This window comes from Mauremys reevesii, linkage group 4 (assembly GCF_016161935.1).
Source record: "Mauremys reevesii isolate NIE-2019 linkage group 4, ASM1616193v1, whole genome shotgun sequence".
Lineage (NCBI taxonomy): Eukaryota > Metazoa > Chordata > Testudines > Geoemydidae > Mauremys > Mauremys reevesii.
This window is the reverse complement of record NC_052626.1, coordinates 60401159-60419962: the sequence shown is the minus strand read 5'-3', so window position 1 is coordinate 60419962 and position 18804 is coordinate 60401159. Positions and strand designations below refer to the sequence as shown.

Below are 18804 nucleotides of genomic sequence, written 5' to 3'. Positions count from 1 at the left end.
GGTGTGTGGTGCCAAGGGGCTGCACTCATTCCTGCTGTCACTGGTGGATTTTTTTTTTGTCGATTTCAGTGTGGTAGCTGAAATTGATCTCTATAGACATCTATCAATTTAAATCAAACCCTGCCAAGACTGCTTACGTTATATAATACTGTGGGGGAGGGTGTTAAAATGAAAATTCTGAATCTTAAAATTTTGAAGTGAGCATTTTTTTTGCAAAATGGATTAGTACCATGCTGTTAACCGAAAGAAAATTCAACATAAAAATGAATGCAGTATAATCTAGATATCTTGCCAGGATAATATGCAAGTGTTGTAGGTTTTCATGGTTGAGATTAGTGGACCAGTCACTTCTGTTCTGTGGTTCAGTAATGTGATAAGACTTTTTCTCCTGAAGTGACAACGTTCACATAGATCTTTGTATAGCTCTGTACATTGTTCTTACCACAAGTTTCTATATATGCAGGTGCTTGTGGAGAAATCAGAGAAAGGTACTAGTAAAAATGAGAAATAGTTAAATTGGAAAGTGGATTGGGGGGAAAAAATCGTGTTTTCCCCAAAGCCAAAATACTGTAAAAACAAAATGTTAAAGGAATAAGACATGCCCACTACAGACCTGCTGTATCTATTTAAGCCCCCGCCACAGAGCAGTGAATAAGTGCATTTACTGTTGTTTATTTCAGATGGTTAGCTCTTTTCCTGTCTCTGAAAGCCTCCTACAGGCTCCATCACTTGCGCTCCTGGACAGATCCAGAAGGGGAGCACCCACAGAGGACTCAGTGTCTGGGGAATAAAGATTTCTTGCTGGGAGTCAATTTTCCACTCTCTCTTCCCAACCTGCACAGCTGCACTTTTCTGCAGGTAAGGAAGATTGTCAAAGACATGCAGATCCTTCATTCTCAAATACTAGCAGGCTGTAGCGAAGGGGAAACAGGGAGAACCCTTCCATCCCTCTTCTAAAACACATGGAAGGATAGACATGGAAATAAGCTTCCTCTTATGATAGGTGCAGTGTGACTTAGTTAATTATACACCATTCCCTACGAAAAATTAAGATAATTAAAGTGGACTTGTAATCTTTCTACATATTTTTATATACCATACGTAGTGATTATTAATAAATAAATATATCTGTGTACCAGCGTGCAGGTTAGCTGACTTTTATTGCCCAGTGCGAGACTCATCTCTTCAGCCAAGTTTCTGCTTGATCTTGATCTGCTCATTAGGGATGGCTGATTTGTGGGGGAAGCGGTTAAGAGAGGCTACTGCAGCCAGTGCAGGCCTCACAGTTCATGTTTTGTTTTTAAAGAATGTAATGTACCCAGGCAATGGGAGCATAATAAATAAATACCCACATTTTAGTAACCCTTTTGTATGCTATACTCCTCCATTTACCAGAGGGTATCTTTTTTTGCACTCAACAACAAAAATGGCAGTTGAAGAAAATTGTTTGTGCATGGGGCAGGGTGTGAGAGGGAGACTTGAGGGAAAAGAAACAGCACAACGTAGCCTAGTGGGGTGTGCATCGCTGTTCCTCAGCCCATGTCTGTTACATATTATGTGAAGCTGTCGCCAAGCTGTAGACTGAGAATGGAAAACCTTGATGCTAGTGAGATGCAGGTCACTCGTAGAGAAAAGTGGCCATGCTGCTGATCTGGGGGATTAGGGAGGCCTGATATTGTTCGTAAGCTGCATCTCTTACATGTAATGAAGTACTAGTTCTAGTACTAATACAGCAGACCAGGCTGCACCTGAAATGTCTAACATATAGTGGCCACAAGGTGTATTTATTTATTCTCATGTGCTTTGTGGTTAGTATTGTAGTGATATCGCTGGCCTGATTCTGCCTGTGTGCTACAATGTGGTGCAGTATTGCGTAATATAGCCTCATCAACAATAGCACAAGCAATCTATGCAGCAATTCAGATCAGTAATTTGAGCCCATGTGCCTGGCACTAGCTTTTGATTAAATTTAAGATTTTCTGGCCATTTAAATCTGCTTTGTGCCAAAAACTAGTTTTAAATAGCTACTTGGGGATTATCTCGGCACAGGTGAATCCCCATGTGATAAAAGGTCAACATAATGGCTTCTATGCCCCTACCCCTTCCCAGTCCTAGCATAAGGGTCATGGCCAGGAAGCTATTACAACTGCCTGATCCATAGCTGCTGTAACAGCCCCTTGAGACCATAAGTGTCTGGCATAAGGTAGAGCAGGTTTACGGCTGTTCTGTCTTACATATGGACTAGTACCTGCTTGCCAATCCCACAATTAGGGAAATACTGAGGTGGTTTAATACCATCTGTGCCCCTCCCCCATCTCCTTCCAGTCTTGAGTACAGTTTGGCAAGTGTGAATCTAGCCCTAAATATTTTGTATCTGGATTTTCACATATTCACTTCCATGTAAATAATTGGGGGGGGGGAGGGGGGAGAAGGGGGTTGGAGTGGTTCATGTGTGAATTTATGGAAGGGAATGTACCTTATTATGTAATATTTGATGATTACCTCCAAATCTCTTTCGGGTTATGGGAGTAGGTAGGACAAATTTTTTTGTGTGAGGGAGGGCAGGAAGAACATAGGATGTGCTGGAGCCATGTGCTGTGTGGGAGGGAGTGGTTCTTTAAAACAGAGTTACTGCTCTTTTTGTGAGGAAGATGCCAAGTGCCTGTGTGACTTATAACCTCTCCCTGTTGTTTTTTCAAACTTTAACTATTGCAAGCATTTGTGGACTCGGTGACTGGAATAATATGTAAAGGGAGCTGGGGTGGATACCAGAGTGTTATAAGTGCAAGTGTTGCCAATTCTCGACACGTTATCACAAGTCTCACAGTATAAGCTGTCTTTTTTCTTAAGGCCACAGCTTTATTTTAAAATATGTAAATTTCTAGCTCCCTTGGCTGTGGAGAAAATCTTGAAAAATCCAAGTGGCTCAGGGGAGATTTTCAAAGGCACAAAGGGGAGCTAGTTGCCCATTTTTCACTAGAAGTCTGTGAGAGTTGAGCATGTGACTTCCCTTTGTTCCTTTTGAAAATCTCTCCCTCAAAACCCATGAGGCAAATAAAAAGAACCACAAACGTGTGTGTGTGTGTATCAATCATGATTTTTAAGCCAACTCACAATTTTTTGAGTCTTAGGGCTGGCGTTAGATCAAGTGCTGCATTTCTGGAGAGGACAGGTCAGAAATGCACTCTTTGCAGACAGTGGAAGATGTCAGTACGGGAAACTGATGGTTCTTGCTGAAGACATTGGGCAGTCTGATAGATCTTTGCCTTACTGAGTGAGTTGGACTCTCCTTTGTTCTGCTGGATGGGCTCTCATTCATAACTGGTATGCATTCTGTGCACCACAATCAATCTGCTATTAGGGAGCACTAACCAGTCAAAAGTGCTATCTTTACTTACCTGGACAAGCTTCTTCATGGCATGATTGACAGTATTGACATAGGATCACAGTGGTTGGAGAGTGAAAAGGTCTGTCTGTCAGATCATCAACTCCGCTCTTTATACTTGGCAGGATACACTTAACTGCTGTTCTGGTTTGTTCTTACTCTTGAGTTTTCTTTCTCACTTCTTCCTATGAATATTTTCTTTGATTAGTTAGGGTGATATTTCAATCCTGTAATGAAGTCAGTGTTAATAGGTTTTATGGTGCAGTCATATTGGGTGTTTTATTTTTGTAATTACTCAGGACAGATCAGCTGCAGTCTCTTTGTGAGGTTCCAGTTTTATCCAACTTTTCATCTAGGCCAGATTCTCAAAACCTGGAACCATATAGTTAATCAGATCACAGTTCATGTTTCTAAGCCAAAGCTTTCCCTGGCTTTCTGTCCTTAGCTTGAACCACTACATAGCTTGTGATCCTTAAAGTTGTTCTTTGCCTTATCTTTGCATTTCCAGATAATAGTTGCTGAATGTGTTTTACTTTATATTAAATATAAACTGAGTTCCTGGTGGATTTCATGCAAAAATTGAGTTCCAAAATTTTGTAGCCGTCAGCCTTTCTTCTCTCACCCTCTCAAGCTTGCAGATGCTGTCACAGGACCAAGTTTTGCTTTTTGGCATTCCATACAAGAACTTTGTTTTCTCATAACTAGCCAAATGAGAAGCCAGTCATGCTCAAGAGCAAAATGTGCTGAATGTTGATTGATACTTGTACTTTCAAGTCCAAGGGCTATAGAAGCCAGAGAAAATGAAAGGGCTATGAGTTCATGTAGAACAGGGGTAGGCAACCTATGGCATGTGTGCCGAAGGCGGCACGCGAGCTGATTTTCAGTGGCACTCACACTGCCTGGGTCCTGGCCACCAGTCTGGGAGCTCTGCATTTTAATTTAATTTTAAATTAAGTTTCTTAAACATTTTAAAATATTATTTACTTTACATACAACAATAGTTTAGTTATATATTATAGACTTATAGAAAGAGACCTTCTTAAAATGTTAAAATGTATTACTGGCACACGAAACCTTAAATTAGAGTGAATAAACAAAGACTCGGCACAGCACTTCTGAAAGGTTGCCGACCCCTGATATAGAATCTCACAAATGTCGTTAGAGCAAGACAACTTGAGTGGTGAGTTGCCAGAAGTGGATTCTGCACATGAGCTCAGGAGACATGGGATAAAATATATTGAAAGCTAAGCAGAGTAACTGCACAAGTCTCGGGAGCTGCAGGTTGTGGGTCAATTGAATTGCCACATAGATGATGGCACATAAACCCTGGGAGCTGTAGTGTTGGGTAAGGTGAGAGAGCAGACAGATCCTATAGAATGTAAAGTATTCCAAAGGGGACAAAAGAGTGAAGAAAGTTAAGAAACAGCCAGAAGAAATTACAGTAACTCCTCGCTTTAACATTGTAGTTATGTTCCTGAAAAATGCAACTTTAAGCAAAACAATTGTTAAACAAATCCAATTTCCTCACAAGAATTAATGTAAATAGAAGGTGTTAGGTTCCAGAAAATTTTTTTCACCATATAAATTGTTTGTTTAAAACTTATACTTACTTTTCCCCACTCTATGGAGATGGGGTAAGCCGGAGGCAGGAGCAGGGGGGAGGGGGACACCCTGACATTAGCCCCCGCTCCCTCTTCCCCTCCCTGCACAGCAAGCAGGAAGCTCCTGGGAGCAGCTCCAAGGTAGAGGGCAGGAGCAGCACATGGCATTGGGGGGGAGGGACAGCTGAACTGCCAGCAATTGCTAGCCTGCTGGGCGGCTGCTGCACAGGGAGCTTAGGGGAGCAGGGAGCTGATAGTGGGGCTGCCGGTCCACCCTGGATCCAAGCCTCCACCAGCTAGCTGCAACAGGCTGCTCTTTCTGCAAGCAGTGGACAAAGCAGGCGGCTGTCAAACAACGTGGTACGGGAGCATTGCGCAACTTTAAACAAACATTCTCTAAATGATCAGCAACGTAACAACGAAACAGCGTTAACCAGGACGACTTTAAGTGTAGAGTTACTGTAGTCTGTAGTTCTAAGGTGTAAAGCCCATTATGGCTTGGGTCCTGGCTGTCCGAGAGAGTGCTTTTTTCCCGCAGCTCTCCTATGCTGCTGCTGTAGCCTTTGGGATGTACAGAGATCTCAACCTAACAGTGCCTGAATCTTAAATGTCTGGGGGTTGGTAGTTAACTATCCTCAGTGGTATGTCTTTCAACTCTGGAATTGGCCTTCTTCGGCTGATCAAATGGAGCCCACATCTGTTCACTATTAGTGCACAATGCAAAGTCAGTTTCTTTTCCCACCTTTTTCCGGAGGAGTGAATGTCTCTCTCTATGATTAAAAATGATACCAACTTTTGGAAATGTACAGTGTACTTTGGGTTATGATAATTGAGCCCGTGTTAAAATGAAGAATCAAATTCACAAAAGACAGAACAAAGACGGTAGCACCTAGCTTATTTGCAGGGAGAGAGACCTTTTCTGAAGCAGTGGGATCTTGTTTGGGCACGTCTGTTTTCTCTGAATGTGAATTCTGGAGCAAGAAAGGAGACAATGTCTGTGTGGAAGGAAACAGCCAGAATTCAATTGAAGGGGAAGTTGAAATTGAAGATGCGTAACAGGTAGGAAACCAGTCTTGGGCTTGGTGTGTCACATTTTGTAGCGTTATCAGAAAAGCCAACTAAAATAAGCCCATCTAATTTTCAGTCAAACAAAAACAGCAAGGCAACCATGTGCATACGCCGATTAACTCTGGCTGTGCTGGAGTTTAGACCTTGATTCCATATCTGGTTTGATGAAACGTCTTCTCTTCTCCTATGAGACTCCTGTGCGGGTGTTTGGCTGAAGTAAATTTTCTGGAACCCTGTACAGCCTGCTATGGACTGCATGTGTAGTACTAGTATCATAAACCATGAAGTGGCATTGCACTTATCAAGAAGGAGAGGAGGGAAACTCTCCCTGGTTCTCACTGTGTGCTTTATAAAAACCTAGAGGCTTTGAAAGCCTACCACAGTAAAGGGTGACAAGACAGTACACGCCAGGGCAAGTAACCCTTTTTGTAGATGAGCTGAAATACCAGTTACTTTTACAAAGATACAACTGACACCGATATAATTGATATAGATAATATAGTGGACTAATATGGCTATAAACATTTTTCTGTGTACCAGAGAAATCAGATGCTATTGGGAGTAGAGCCTCCTGTGTAATCATCTGTACACTTGAATTTTTAGGTTTCAGCTATATTATTTTCTCTTGGCTTGATTGTGGCCAGCCCAAAGTCAGTGGCTCATACAATTGAATAGCCTCCAGTTGTTGATCAATTGATTATTCGAAAACTGCCTTGCAGAGGATAGCAGTTCATAGTATGAATATAGTTGTGTGTACTTAAAAAGGTTAGTATTCATATTTGCATAAGTGGAAAAGCTGTGAACAAAACCTGGATCTAAAATGGCGGGTGTCCATCCTGAAGTATGGGTTGCACGAGGGTATGTGATCCATCCTAGAGTTGTATCTATGCCATGTCCTGTAACCTTACTCAGTTCCTTCCCATGTATGTGAATCTGATGAGAAGCTAGTTTTCCACTGTGTCTGATATATCTACTGCCTGCTCCAATCATAAATATTTAATGGCAGCACGTCATGGAATTCAAACAGGGACACTTCTCTTGTGACTTGCTCGTAATTTGTGTACAGATAACATGGAGAAGTAGACTCTGTATTAAAAGTCTCTTAATGTTCTTTGTACACATGCATACAAAATATAATTTGGTTTTCCTTATTTGAGATACGGTCTTAGAAGTCTTTCCTTTGTTTGTTTTTTCCTGTTTCTAACTGGGTTGAAGTCAACATGGCTTGCTTTTTGATATGGGTGCCCAAAGGAGAATCAAACAGTGAAGATGTCCTCAGGAAAGTGTGTATCAGTGGAATTAACCTTTTTTTAGTTAATTGTTGCAACACAGTATCCTACACTCCAGGCTTTGCACAGAGAGAAATTCCAGTTTCACACCATCTCATCCCCAACTCTCTCTCTAGGAAATAAAAAACAAAAATGTGCAACAGCCAGAGCTGCAGCCAATATTTCAGTGCTTGCTGTCAAAGAACTTGCTGAGAAATTTCTGACCCTCTACAAATTATGTAAAAGAAGAATCAATCCAATCTGGACTCAAGTCAGATTGAGGGGCAGAAATTCAGTCAGGATGCATGAATTTGCTTGGTGCCAGCTCAAGGCCTGGAGCTAGACTGATAGCAGCTGCAACACTGCTTTCACAGCTGGGGCTAACTGAGTGTACTTGGAGATCTGTGATGACAGCAGGGCTACTAGCATAGATTGACCATGAAGACAGTTACCTCCATTGTTTTTGAGAGTTTTAAGTTGTGAGCCATGAGAATATTTTTTTTGTTTTGCAGTTAAGGTAAATTTTCAACTACAGTATCTACCTCTTGTGTTTGCTTGGACTGTAAAGTGGCAGAATCCAGCTAAAGACCTGTTCATGTCTCATGGAAGTTCTGCAGAACCATCTAGAAACATTTCTGTTGGTGTCAGATTTTTGCCCTTCAGTTTTCATTACAGAGCATACATCTGTGAATCAGAAAGAAATTTCTCCCTCTAACTATCACACACTTGATTTAGAGGCATTATGGGATGTGTATGTTATGAGTTCTCTTTCTCTGAATCATCAGGTAATGGTTGCTACTTACGTAGCTTAATGAACTAGGGGTCTGACTCCCTACAACAAATCCTTTGATTCTATGAAAATAAGATATATGTTCCTTAGTTCATCTGCTCCTGCTGCTAGTGTCCCCCGCAAATTATCTCCCATTGTTGACATCATAATTATCCCACAGCAACTAATTGTGATCAGAAGATTACAAGTTCAGATACAGAGTAAGCAGCAGAAGTGGATTAGTCTCTAGATCACATAGTTCATATTTTGATAAAGATATGTATGGCAATAAAGACAAAGGGAAAGAGGGACACAAGCTAATATAAGCAAGCAAAATTGTTCTGAAGTAGATGGTTTTTCATTGTTTTCCTCAAGGAGCAGAGCATATTGAGTGGCTTTCCTTTCTTTAAACTGCAGTGCATCCCAAACCCCACAATTTTGGCTTCATCTACTTTCACGATGCCAAAAGTATCCTTTGTTTAAAATGAGGGATCTGCCACTATGTGAGCATCACAATTCTGGCAATGGGATATACACCCGAAGTGCCAGCTCCCTCAGGCCACCAAAGATAAATTCAAGAGCAATTTTGCATGGAAAGAGGAAAAAGGATTAGAAAAGGGATGTAAATAACAGAAATATAACAATCTGTTCATCTCTGATGTCCTTCTAGTGCTCTCTCCTGCTAAGGTTCTTTCTATCCACGTAGGGTGTGCCTTAGAATAGTGTGAGGGAGGGTCATCCTTACTGGAATATGTATTTGCTTTCCTGCCATTAAAAGCTAAGGTGAAAAAGTGCTGAGGAGGCAAAACAGTGTCTCCAATTCCAGAAAAAAGGGGAAAAAGTGGCAGCTGGGCAGACTCTCCCTTTCTAATTGAAAATGGTGGTACTGAGAATTCTGTGTACTAGCATTACAGTAGCTATGTAAAGATCCCTGTTCCCAAGGAAATTATTTGGTGATTGTTCATTATCATTCTTTCTGACACGGGGATAAACAACTAAAAAGGATTCCCTTCTTGGTTGAATTAACTCTTTATTTAATTTAATTTTTTAGAACCTTGTGTTCAGTAGCCACTGTAAAACAATTACTGGCTATTCAGACCATGTCATACATCGAAGAAGATCAGCTACCTCATCGGTCCGGTGCTGCCAGGTCACTGAACTGCCATCCTTCCTGTGCATAGCCAGCCCACGGGTAAGTCCTGCAAAGATATTATTACGGCGAGGGAATCTATTCCTTCTTGTAACTATTTATGAAGCTGCTATGATGTTTTGTATAGGACCATTGTCTTTGAAAAGATACTTTTGTGCATTTAAAAAATGTCCTGTCCCCGCAAAACTTACAAATCTCCACCAGTACAAATGTTATGTGGCAAGAAATATCTCTAATATTGGCCCAGATTCTGATATAAATTGGTATTAGTTTCATTTGGTCAAGTCCTAGAGAATTTATTAATAGGATTCACTCCAATTTAGTTCTATAGGAATATAATAGACTTTTATAGACATTATCTCCAAAACAGCTGTAGCAAATGATAGCCTTTCTAGTGTGGGTTTTTTTTTTTTAAACCATTTTATGGAATGCTATAGTAGGGATAGAATTCTCTATTACATTCTATTGGTTGGCTTAAAAAAAACTATAGTAAGCATATCTTTTGGTATTAAATTCTGTAGAACTTTTTTTGTAACTTTTGTACCCAGTGGGAGGAAGGGCAAGGTTGTAGTAGCAAAAGCAACCAAAGGAAGATGCAAGATAAATTGGCCTATCACACCCCAAACTTTCATAACCATTTTGTTTTTCTGTTACAGTGCTGCTGCTATGCCCCTTAGTCAGTGTGTAACTTGTACCACCTTTTTATCACCTTTGAATTTGGTCCATTGTGTAGTGCTGTGAAGCTTGGATATGTATTTTTACAAAATGAAAGATGCACGTCCCTGTGTAGGGTTGGATCACAGAAACCCCCTGGGAGTTACCACCCGATGTGCCACGACTACCTCTGCTCCTGCTTTCCCTGTCAGCTCAGGACTCCAGCACCCTGTCTTGCTGAGCCAGACACACCCATCTGCTCCAACACAGACCCAGGGTCTGAATTTCTTGCCCCAAAGCTGCAGGTTTACCTGAAAGCAGCTCACAGAAGTGTGCTTGTCTTTAACACTCAGATGCCCAACTCCCAATGGGGTCTAAACCCAAATAAATCCATTTTACCCATTATACAGGGTAAACTCATAAATTGTTCGCCCTCTATAACACTGATAAAGAGATGCACAGTTGTTTGCTCCCCCAGGTATTAATACATACTCTGAGTTAATTAATAAGTAAAAAGTGATTTTATTAAATACAGAAAGTAGGATTTAAGTGGTTCCAAGTAGTAACAGACAGAACAAAGTAAGTCACCAAGCAAAATAAAAAAATGTGCAAATCTATGTCTAATCAAACTGAATACAGATAATCTCACCCGTAGAGATGCTTCAGTAAGTTTTTTCCTCAGACTGGACACCTTCCAGGCCTGGGCACAATTCTTTCCCCTGGTACAGCTCTTGTTCCAGCTCAGGTGGTAGCTAGGGGATTTCTCATGATGGCTCCCTCCTCTTTGTTCTGTTCCACCCCTTTATATATCTTTTGCATAAGGTGGGGATTCTTTTGTCCCTCTCTGGGTTCCCACCCCCACTTCTCAATGGAAAGACACCAGCTTAAAGGGATAGCTCAGTGGTTTGAGCATTGGCCTGCTAAACCCAGGGTTGTGAGTTCAATCCTTGAGGGGGCCATTTAAGGATCTCGGGCAAAAATCTGTCTGGGGATTGGTCCTGCTTTGAGTAGGGGGTTGGGCTAGATGACCTCCTAAAGTCCCTTCCAACCCTGATATTCTATGATGAAAGATGGATTCCAGTTCAGGTGACATGATCACATGTCACTGCAAGACTTCATTACCCACTTGCCAGCACACATGTATACAGGAAAACTTAGAGGTAAAACAGCCATCTGCAGTCAATTGTCCTGGTTAATGGGAGTCATCAAGATTCCAAACCACCATTAATGGCCCACACTTTACATAATTACAATAGGCCCTCAGTTATATTTCATATTTCTAGTTTCAGATAAGAGTGGTACTTTTATACAAATAGGATGATCACACTCCGTAGATTATAAGCTTTGTAATGATACTTTACAAGAGACCTTTTGCATGAAGCATATTCCAGTTACATTATATTCACTCATTAGCATATTTTTATAAAATTATATAGACTGCAATGTCACAGTCCCCTTTCTGAAATTCAGCCCAAATACTCTAGCAGTATATCTGGCCAGTAATATGCTGTTTTTCTGCAATATGGATAGTCTCTTCCAATAATATGTCTCTTGATTTCAACTCCTCTCTTAATCCCAAAGGCTGTAAAACTAACATTCAGTTTTAGAGTAGTGAGTTATTTAAAGAGGATGGGAGCTGTTTTTTGTCTGCAGTGAGCTTTTTTTGTATCTTTTTGGAGGAGTGGGAAGGGAGATTTGTTAGAGGGTGGGATTGGGTGTTTGTCTAAGTGCTGGTCAATGCTAGGAATTTACATCTGTGAACTACATCTTTCAGGGGTGTGAATAATCCACACTCCTGAGAGACATAACTATATCGACCTAACCCCCAGCATAGGCAGTGCTAGGCTGATGGAAGAATTCTAGCTACTGCCTCTCGGGGAGGTGGATTACCTACACCAATGGGAGAACCTCTCCTGTTGGCGTAGCAAGTGGAAGCACTATAGTGCTACTGTGCTGCTGTAGCATTTTCAGTGTAGACATACCATTAGTGGACTCAGCGCTCACTTCAGAAAAGGAAGAACTACATTCTAATATCTAGAAATTTCTCTGGTTGACATTTCCTAGCTCTTCATTGTTGAATGGCACAACCTGGTTCGGTAGCCTTGTGCTCTGTTAGCAGCATTTTAAAATGACTTATCATTCTGCGTCTTTGACTCTTGTTCCACATTGTTTTGTATTATGATGTTGTGCTGTATTCATTTTGGGGTGTTTTGTTTCTGTTCCTTTGTTTTCTTATGGATATCTTTCCTGATGTTACCTAATTATAACAAGCACATTGAAGCTCTAGGAACTATACTGAGAAGATACCTCCCAGCGTCAGTTTAGAAGCACAGTGACATTTACTTCCCCCCACCCTCAAATATATACCTTTTTATAAATTACGTAATATTCCTCCACAATAAATGGATATTTCAGAGGAATGGAGTTTTTTGGGCAGAAGAATGTTCTGCCTAACCAAGGCATGTTTGGGCTACATGCCCAGAATGTGTAGAACTCGGCAGGTAACTTGACACCAGTTCCATCCTATCTGAGTATGCGGGTCTCTCTTAGCAGGAGAAATTAAAGCAACTTTTCCCCCATTTTATAATTGTGACATCCCCCAGACTTTATCTAAACTAGCACTTTTGTTGGTCAGCCCTGACCGACATAGGTTTCACTGACAAAAGTGCTGGTGTGGACATTGCTATGTTGGCAGGAGAGCGTCTCCTGCTGACATAGCTACTGCTGCTAATTGGAGGTGGTTTAATTATGCCAGTGGGAGAGCTCTCTCCTCCTGGCATAGAGTGGCTACACAGGAGACCATACAGTGTTGCAGCTGCAGCGGTATAGCTGTGTTGCTGTAAGGGCTGTAGTGTAGTGCTGCGTCACCTTAATTTTCCAGACCAGAACATCTCTTATTTTGCTCTGCTAGTGAAAAGCAGCCTCTCCAAGCACTGCTCACACATCCATTACCATCTAAAGGCACACCCAGCAGAGTTACTCCCAGCCACTCATGAACAGATGTAGGGCCACACCTGCAAACCCCTCAGTCCCTGGCACCCCAGAAATGTGCATCTTACACTGCTGGACAGTGTAAGCTCATTAAAAGTCCATCATTCTATCACAGAGTAATGACTATGCAACAGCCTTTGTTAACCTGAGTATAGATTCTCCAGACACTTCAACCAAAAGCGCACTGATAAACAAGGAAACAAGTTTATTAACTAGAGAAAGATAGATTTTAAGTGATAACTAATTCTGACTTGTATGCTTTTATAAAAGCTTGCGTGTTTATTTTTTATTTCTATTTCGTAAACTTTACCAAGGCTAATAGTTCTAAAAGAAAAACAGATTGTCTCACCATAAGTTGTAATACATTTCATAGGCTCTCTCTTTCCAGCCTGGGGCCAGCCCTCCCACAGTTCAATAGTGCTTCTCTTTGTCTTCCAACTGATCTTGCTTCCATGTGTTGAGGTGTGGGAGGAGAGTCATGGGAAGCCATTGTCTCTTATTTTATACCCTCTTTCTTGTTCACACCTCCTGCGTATGTGAGGGATGACATGCAAATCTTTTGTTTACCGTCCCACCTGATGGTGAATGGTTGCTTCAGTAGCTAATAGTTTTCTAACACCTGTGGTCAGTGCTTTGTTGACACTGGGGAGTTAGTCTGTGGGCATTCCCCAGAATTACAAAATGTTTCAGGAACAAACATATAGCAAAATCTAATAACTCAATATTCAGTGTTGGTGCACACATTTTAACAGGACAACGATGCTCAGCAGATTATGGATTTTCAAATGATACCTCACAAGGCACATTTTATACAAAATACATCATAACCATATAAAAGTGGTGAACATGGGGTACAAGGTGTCATATGAGGTACAGGCTATCACAATAATACTGCATGAAATCCATTTTTACTCCGTAAATTATTCTTTTTATTGTGGCACTCTAGAGATGCAGTTATCTATTTATTAATTCCCAACCATGCATGCATACCCTTTTCATAAGGAGTTTTTGGCACATTGTTTTTAATAAGAAGTGAACCCCTGAATCCTGCTTCTTCCGGTTACCAGGGTAAAAGTGCAGTTTTTGAGAAACAGCATAAAGTGAGAAAAGCATGTGGCATGCGCTAACTACACCATGCTAGACTGCATAGCACACCATGCTAGACTCCATAGCACAGATACGGTGATGATGGATAAGAATGAGGTCGCTCTGCCAGGGCCTGATCTAGCAAGCTGCTGTAGTTACACTACAGTCAAAGGGAGTTGTGGGTGCTCTGCACCAAGTAGGAGCACTTACAGGAGGATTGGCCTCTTAGACTTTTTGTCTTTTTCAAACTATGTAATTCATCATCCTCGGCTTCACCTGCGCGCCCCTCCCCCCACCCAAAAAAGGGGGGCGGGGCAAGCTGAACATGGAGAATAAGAAACAGGCTGAATGAGAAGAAACTCCAAATCTACGGGAAATGACTCGCGTGGCATACTTATCTTTTATTCCCTTTATTTTATGGTCCCAATAAAATGTAAAAAGCTTTCACTCTCTTGCTAGCAATAACTGTGTTTATGGATATGAAACGCCTTCATAGGTTATCACATGTTACTCCAGAAGTCCAGTCAACCACCTGCTCTCAAAAAAAAAGAACCCTCCTCTAAATGAACTGGAAGGTTAGCTGCAGAGGAGCCACAAGTGAGGACATCTGCTTCCAATTAGCCTGCACTCCCAAGCCTGATGTCTACTGTTTACTTTGAATCAATAGCAGGCCAATAAATCCCCATCGCTGATGGAGAAGCAATAATGGTAATAATCATAGAGAAGCAGACTGGGAGCAGAAGACTCTTATCACCAAGCCACCCAAATGTTCCATTCCTAATCTGTTTGTGTGTTGTTGCTGGATTTATCAGTGGGCTTGACTGAAGCTGGATGTGTGTGTAATTATACATTGGCATCTGTGGAAAGGAAGATGGCAAATAGCTGTTTGCACTCATCGCCTGTTTGCTTCTCCTTGGCACCTTCTGGAATGAGCTCATCTGCTCTGATTGTGAGGCCAAGAATCTGACTAGGCCTTGCAGAATGGGGGATATCCTTCCAGGTCCTAAGATCACATTGTTCAAGAACGGACAGTCAGCTGAAAATAGATGTGAATGAAACCCTGATCTCCCTAGAATTACGTATGTCAACTCTGCAGCATAGGGGCTCTTCACTGACCTCCATAAATAAGTTGTCATCTATGAAGGTATGTGTGTATTTTCTGTACTGCAGGTCAATGTGAGTGGAGCATGGTTAAAAGCTCAGTTCAGGAACTGATATGCTGCTCCAGTATTGGGGAGGTGGGGGAAAATAGTGTCTGCAGTTTTTGTCGTAAGTCTTGTAAATGGGGAAATTGTCCGGTCTTGGTTTGGCTTGGCTACTACATAGAAAGGATTAAATGGAGACAGGGCTTTGCTTTCCTGGGAAGTGAAGATTTAAGAGTTTCACGCTTGTTATAAACTGTTGGCAAGAATGTACAAGTCTTTAAATAGTAGAATAAGCCCAAATGCTTCCAGAAAGAATGTCCTGTTGTTGGTGCTGAGCTATGATGGGGTGTGGGAAGTTAATGGAGCGAGAGACAGGGATGGGATTGTGAGTAGATGATTGTTGCGGTTGTGACAGAGTATAATTTGTATGCATTTGTAAACCATTATACTGAATCAGAGAGAGGTCTGAAACATGAAGGTTATTTGAAGGATACATGTGTGTCTCATGTTCTTACTTTCAGTGGAGGCTCATGAAATCAGTCCAGAGCATTATGTATTGTTCACTTCAGTTTGAGTTTGATAAACTCCTGTATGGATTTAAAATGATAGGTGATTTAAAAATCCTACAACATATTCAGGGTTAATTTTGCATGAAAATAGAGAAAGTATTCCTTAAACTAGCACTGATTTTTATACTGAATAACTGTTGAGTTACAGAGGTTATATGTACATTACCTCAAAATAGAATATCTTCTTACTGATCTAATCCATGATTGCTGCACTAATACAATTTGATAGCATGCACTAATAAACATGAGAATTTGGAGTCAGGGACTAACTGCCTTTCATTACGTATAACACCACAAGAACAAACCTGACAGTGAGGGAGAGGTATGTGCGCACACGGACAAATAATACTAACGGAAAAGCTTCATATTTCTTTTCTTTCCCTTCCTTTTACAGGTTCCTCAACATTTTGTATGATTTTTTTTTCTTGAAGGACATGTAGATGTTTTTGGATGGTGTCTTATAAATATTTGTGTGTGTGTGTGTATCTGGAGCTGTCATGACTAAATCAGATTACCCCAATTATGGCCTAAGATATTATTAACCTTTACATGTGCACACTTCCTGTTAAGGTGAAGGTTCTTTCCTGTTAATATAGAGAGTGCTTTCAGACACCTCAGGCATGTAGAGTTCCATTGGCATTTTCTTCTAATAGCTCTTCCTTTAGGGTCAGATATGACCCAAGTGCAGCCCTCAGTTACTCTCATTTTTTCCATACAGAGGTGTAGCCTGAGGAAATTAGGGTTCCTGGCACACAACTTTCCATCTTGAGTTCAACAGCCATAATGAATTGCATGCTAGGGCCTACAAGTCTACACAGGTCACACTTCTTTATTAAATATGAAAGTGGCTACAGACTGCTCCATTTTGAGTAAAGTGCTGGCCTTCAAGTGCCTTCCAAGTAGTAAAAGGTAAAGAGTTTGGGCATCATTGCTGTAGGGAATATTCTTCTCTGTTCCAACTCGTGTTTGTTCAGTGTAGAAATACGAACTGCAACTTGAGAGTAAACAAGGTCCTTTACAAAGGGAAAAGATAGTCCCCTGGGTACATTTTCGCCACAATTAGTGTGGGATCAGTGTTCAGGCAGAGGAGTCTGAAATTCATTCACCATGAGAAACCTTTCTGCCTTGCACTAAATACAGCCTCTTGCTTTGACTGCAGATGGCAGTGTAGTGTAGCAAATCCTCTTAGAATCAGTGCTAAGCGCTCAGCCTTGCCTTTTGGTTCTGATTAAATTTATTTTTTCATAATGATGGTATTCTGAGTCCTCAGTGAATTAACTGTTCTGGTATTCCTTACTGACTTCAAGTTGGTCTAAAGTGAAAACCTGACATCCTGTTCCACTTTCCCAAATCCCTATTTCTTTGCTCTTGGAAGAGCTGCAGCTGTGGTGTACCTCTATTGGCACTATGGAAACAAGTACACTCAAAGCCATTTTTAGTCTGTGAATAAGTCAGACCTTGTGTATGTTGAAATACACAAATTGCTGCACTATTTGTTTTTCTGTATGAATTTGTACCATAATTGTGTGCCAGAATCTAAGCATTCATTTTTAAAAAAGATAAGCCTCTAGTCCTTATGTTTGCAAAGAAAACCTTCCATTCAGGAAACGAGATTTTATCGATTTTAAGGAAAAGAAGATGGGTAAAGATTAGTCACTGTCTTTTCCCTAGTGTAGATGCAGGCTCTCATTCCTTTTACCTTGATTTAACTGGTCAGGATCTACCCTAACTGCTGGAAATTGTGGCAAAGAATTCCTAGTTTTTATACACCTGCATAAATAACATCAATTTTCTACATCCTACTTCTGGTATATGGCATTGTGTCCTCTAAAGTGATGACATACTTGTTTCCTGGATTAGAGAAGAAAACTACAAACACACCATTATCAATAAATAACTTTTCTCTCGTCTTAGGGAATTAATTTCATAATATGCACTGAAATGTTGAAATTTAGCTTTCATTATTTTGACGCTGTTGAGGTAATGAATTCAAAGCATCTTTCCAGATCTCTCAAAAGCATGTCAAAACTTCCTTTATCTTCTTTATAGGAAATGGAATATAAAGAGCTTTTGCAGAGTCTTTCCCCCCAGAATGCTTGGCCCAGAGCAGACTTACACTTAGAAAGGAGAAGAGGAAGTTGGCAGTGTACCCCTTCTTGTAAAATACTGCATGTTAAATGGTGGTTTGGTGCTTTAATTTTAGGATTGTAAAAGAAAGTGATGCATTTGCTCCATCTGCTTTGGATTTTATGCGCTAACAAACTGTTAGTGAGAGGTCTGTAGAGCATCCTAACAGAGCAGTTATATGTGTGTGATGTGTCAGACTTTTCCCATGATTCCTTCTGTTTTCATCACTTTTGTGAAATGGGGAGAGAAAAGGAAACTATCAGATGGAAGCAGAACCCTGTTTTTCAACTGTCCTAGGTAAAAATGGATGAGAACATCTGGGATTACATGGCACAGCACTCCATGTCTTTCCCATTGCTTCTTGCATCCATCTTAACTCTGTGCTCTTCATTAGGCAGCTGTTAAAATGTGTTGATTCTGAGTAGTTATCTGCTGCACAGGATGGCACTTCAGAGTTGCCTGCTAGCCTGGTGAGGAGAGATAAGAGAATACTAGAGATCGATTCAAAAGGCAGCCTTGTCTACTGGAGCAGACGCTTTATCAAGGGATTTTCAGCCATCTGAACACACAGCTATTTGGCTAACCAGTCCCTTCTACTCTATCCAGATAGCAGCAAAGATTAAAATGATGGAGATGGTCCAAGATAGCTAGTTATGGTATAAAGCCTGGGTTCCTGTGCTGGCAAAAGACTATTCTGTGTAGCTGGAGAGAGCATACTGAAAGCAGGCAGTGGGGAAAGGGATGCACAGAATGACTAGCTAAAAAACTTAAGATAAACCTCCCTACTCATCCTAGATACAAATAATAATACAAGATTTCAGTATGACCCATCGTTGCCAAGTGCTGCCTCTGAAAGACTACCAAACTGTGTCTTCTTTCCCCCCCTTTTACATTTTTCTTTCCTGATTTCCACATCTTCAGTATTTCAGCTATATGTAGGTCACTGCTGAAATGCAGTAGCCCTCTTGGGTAGGGGAGAAGTTGAGGGAGT

The 18804-nt window shown here is 41.0% G+C and overlaps 1 protein-coding gene across 2 annotated transcripts in view; it reads left to right on the top strand.

The window, feature by feature from the left end:
- The window catches only part of INO80 (INO80 complex ATPase subunit), a 123474-nt gene that overhangs the window by 60346 nt on the left and 44324 nt on the right, over nucleotides 1–18804 (top strand). For both annotated transcript variants that reach the window (XM_039537807.1, XM_039537806.1), the window contains 2 exons: nucleotides 681–858; nucleotides 9143–9283. In XM_039537807.1, the coding sequence (XP_039393741.1) occupies nucleotides 681–858; nucleotides 9143–9283 (319 nt within the window). The remainder of the gene's footprint in view (nucleotides 1–680; nucleotides 859–9142; nucleotides 9284–18804) is intronic.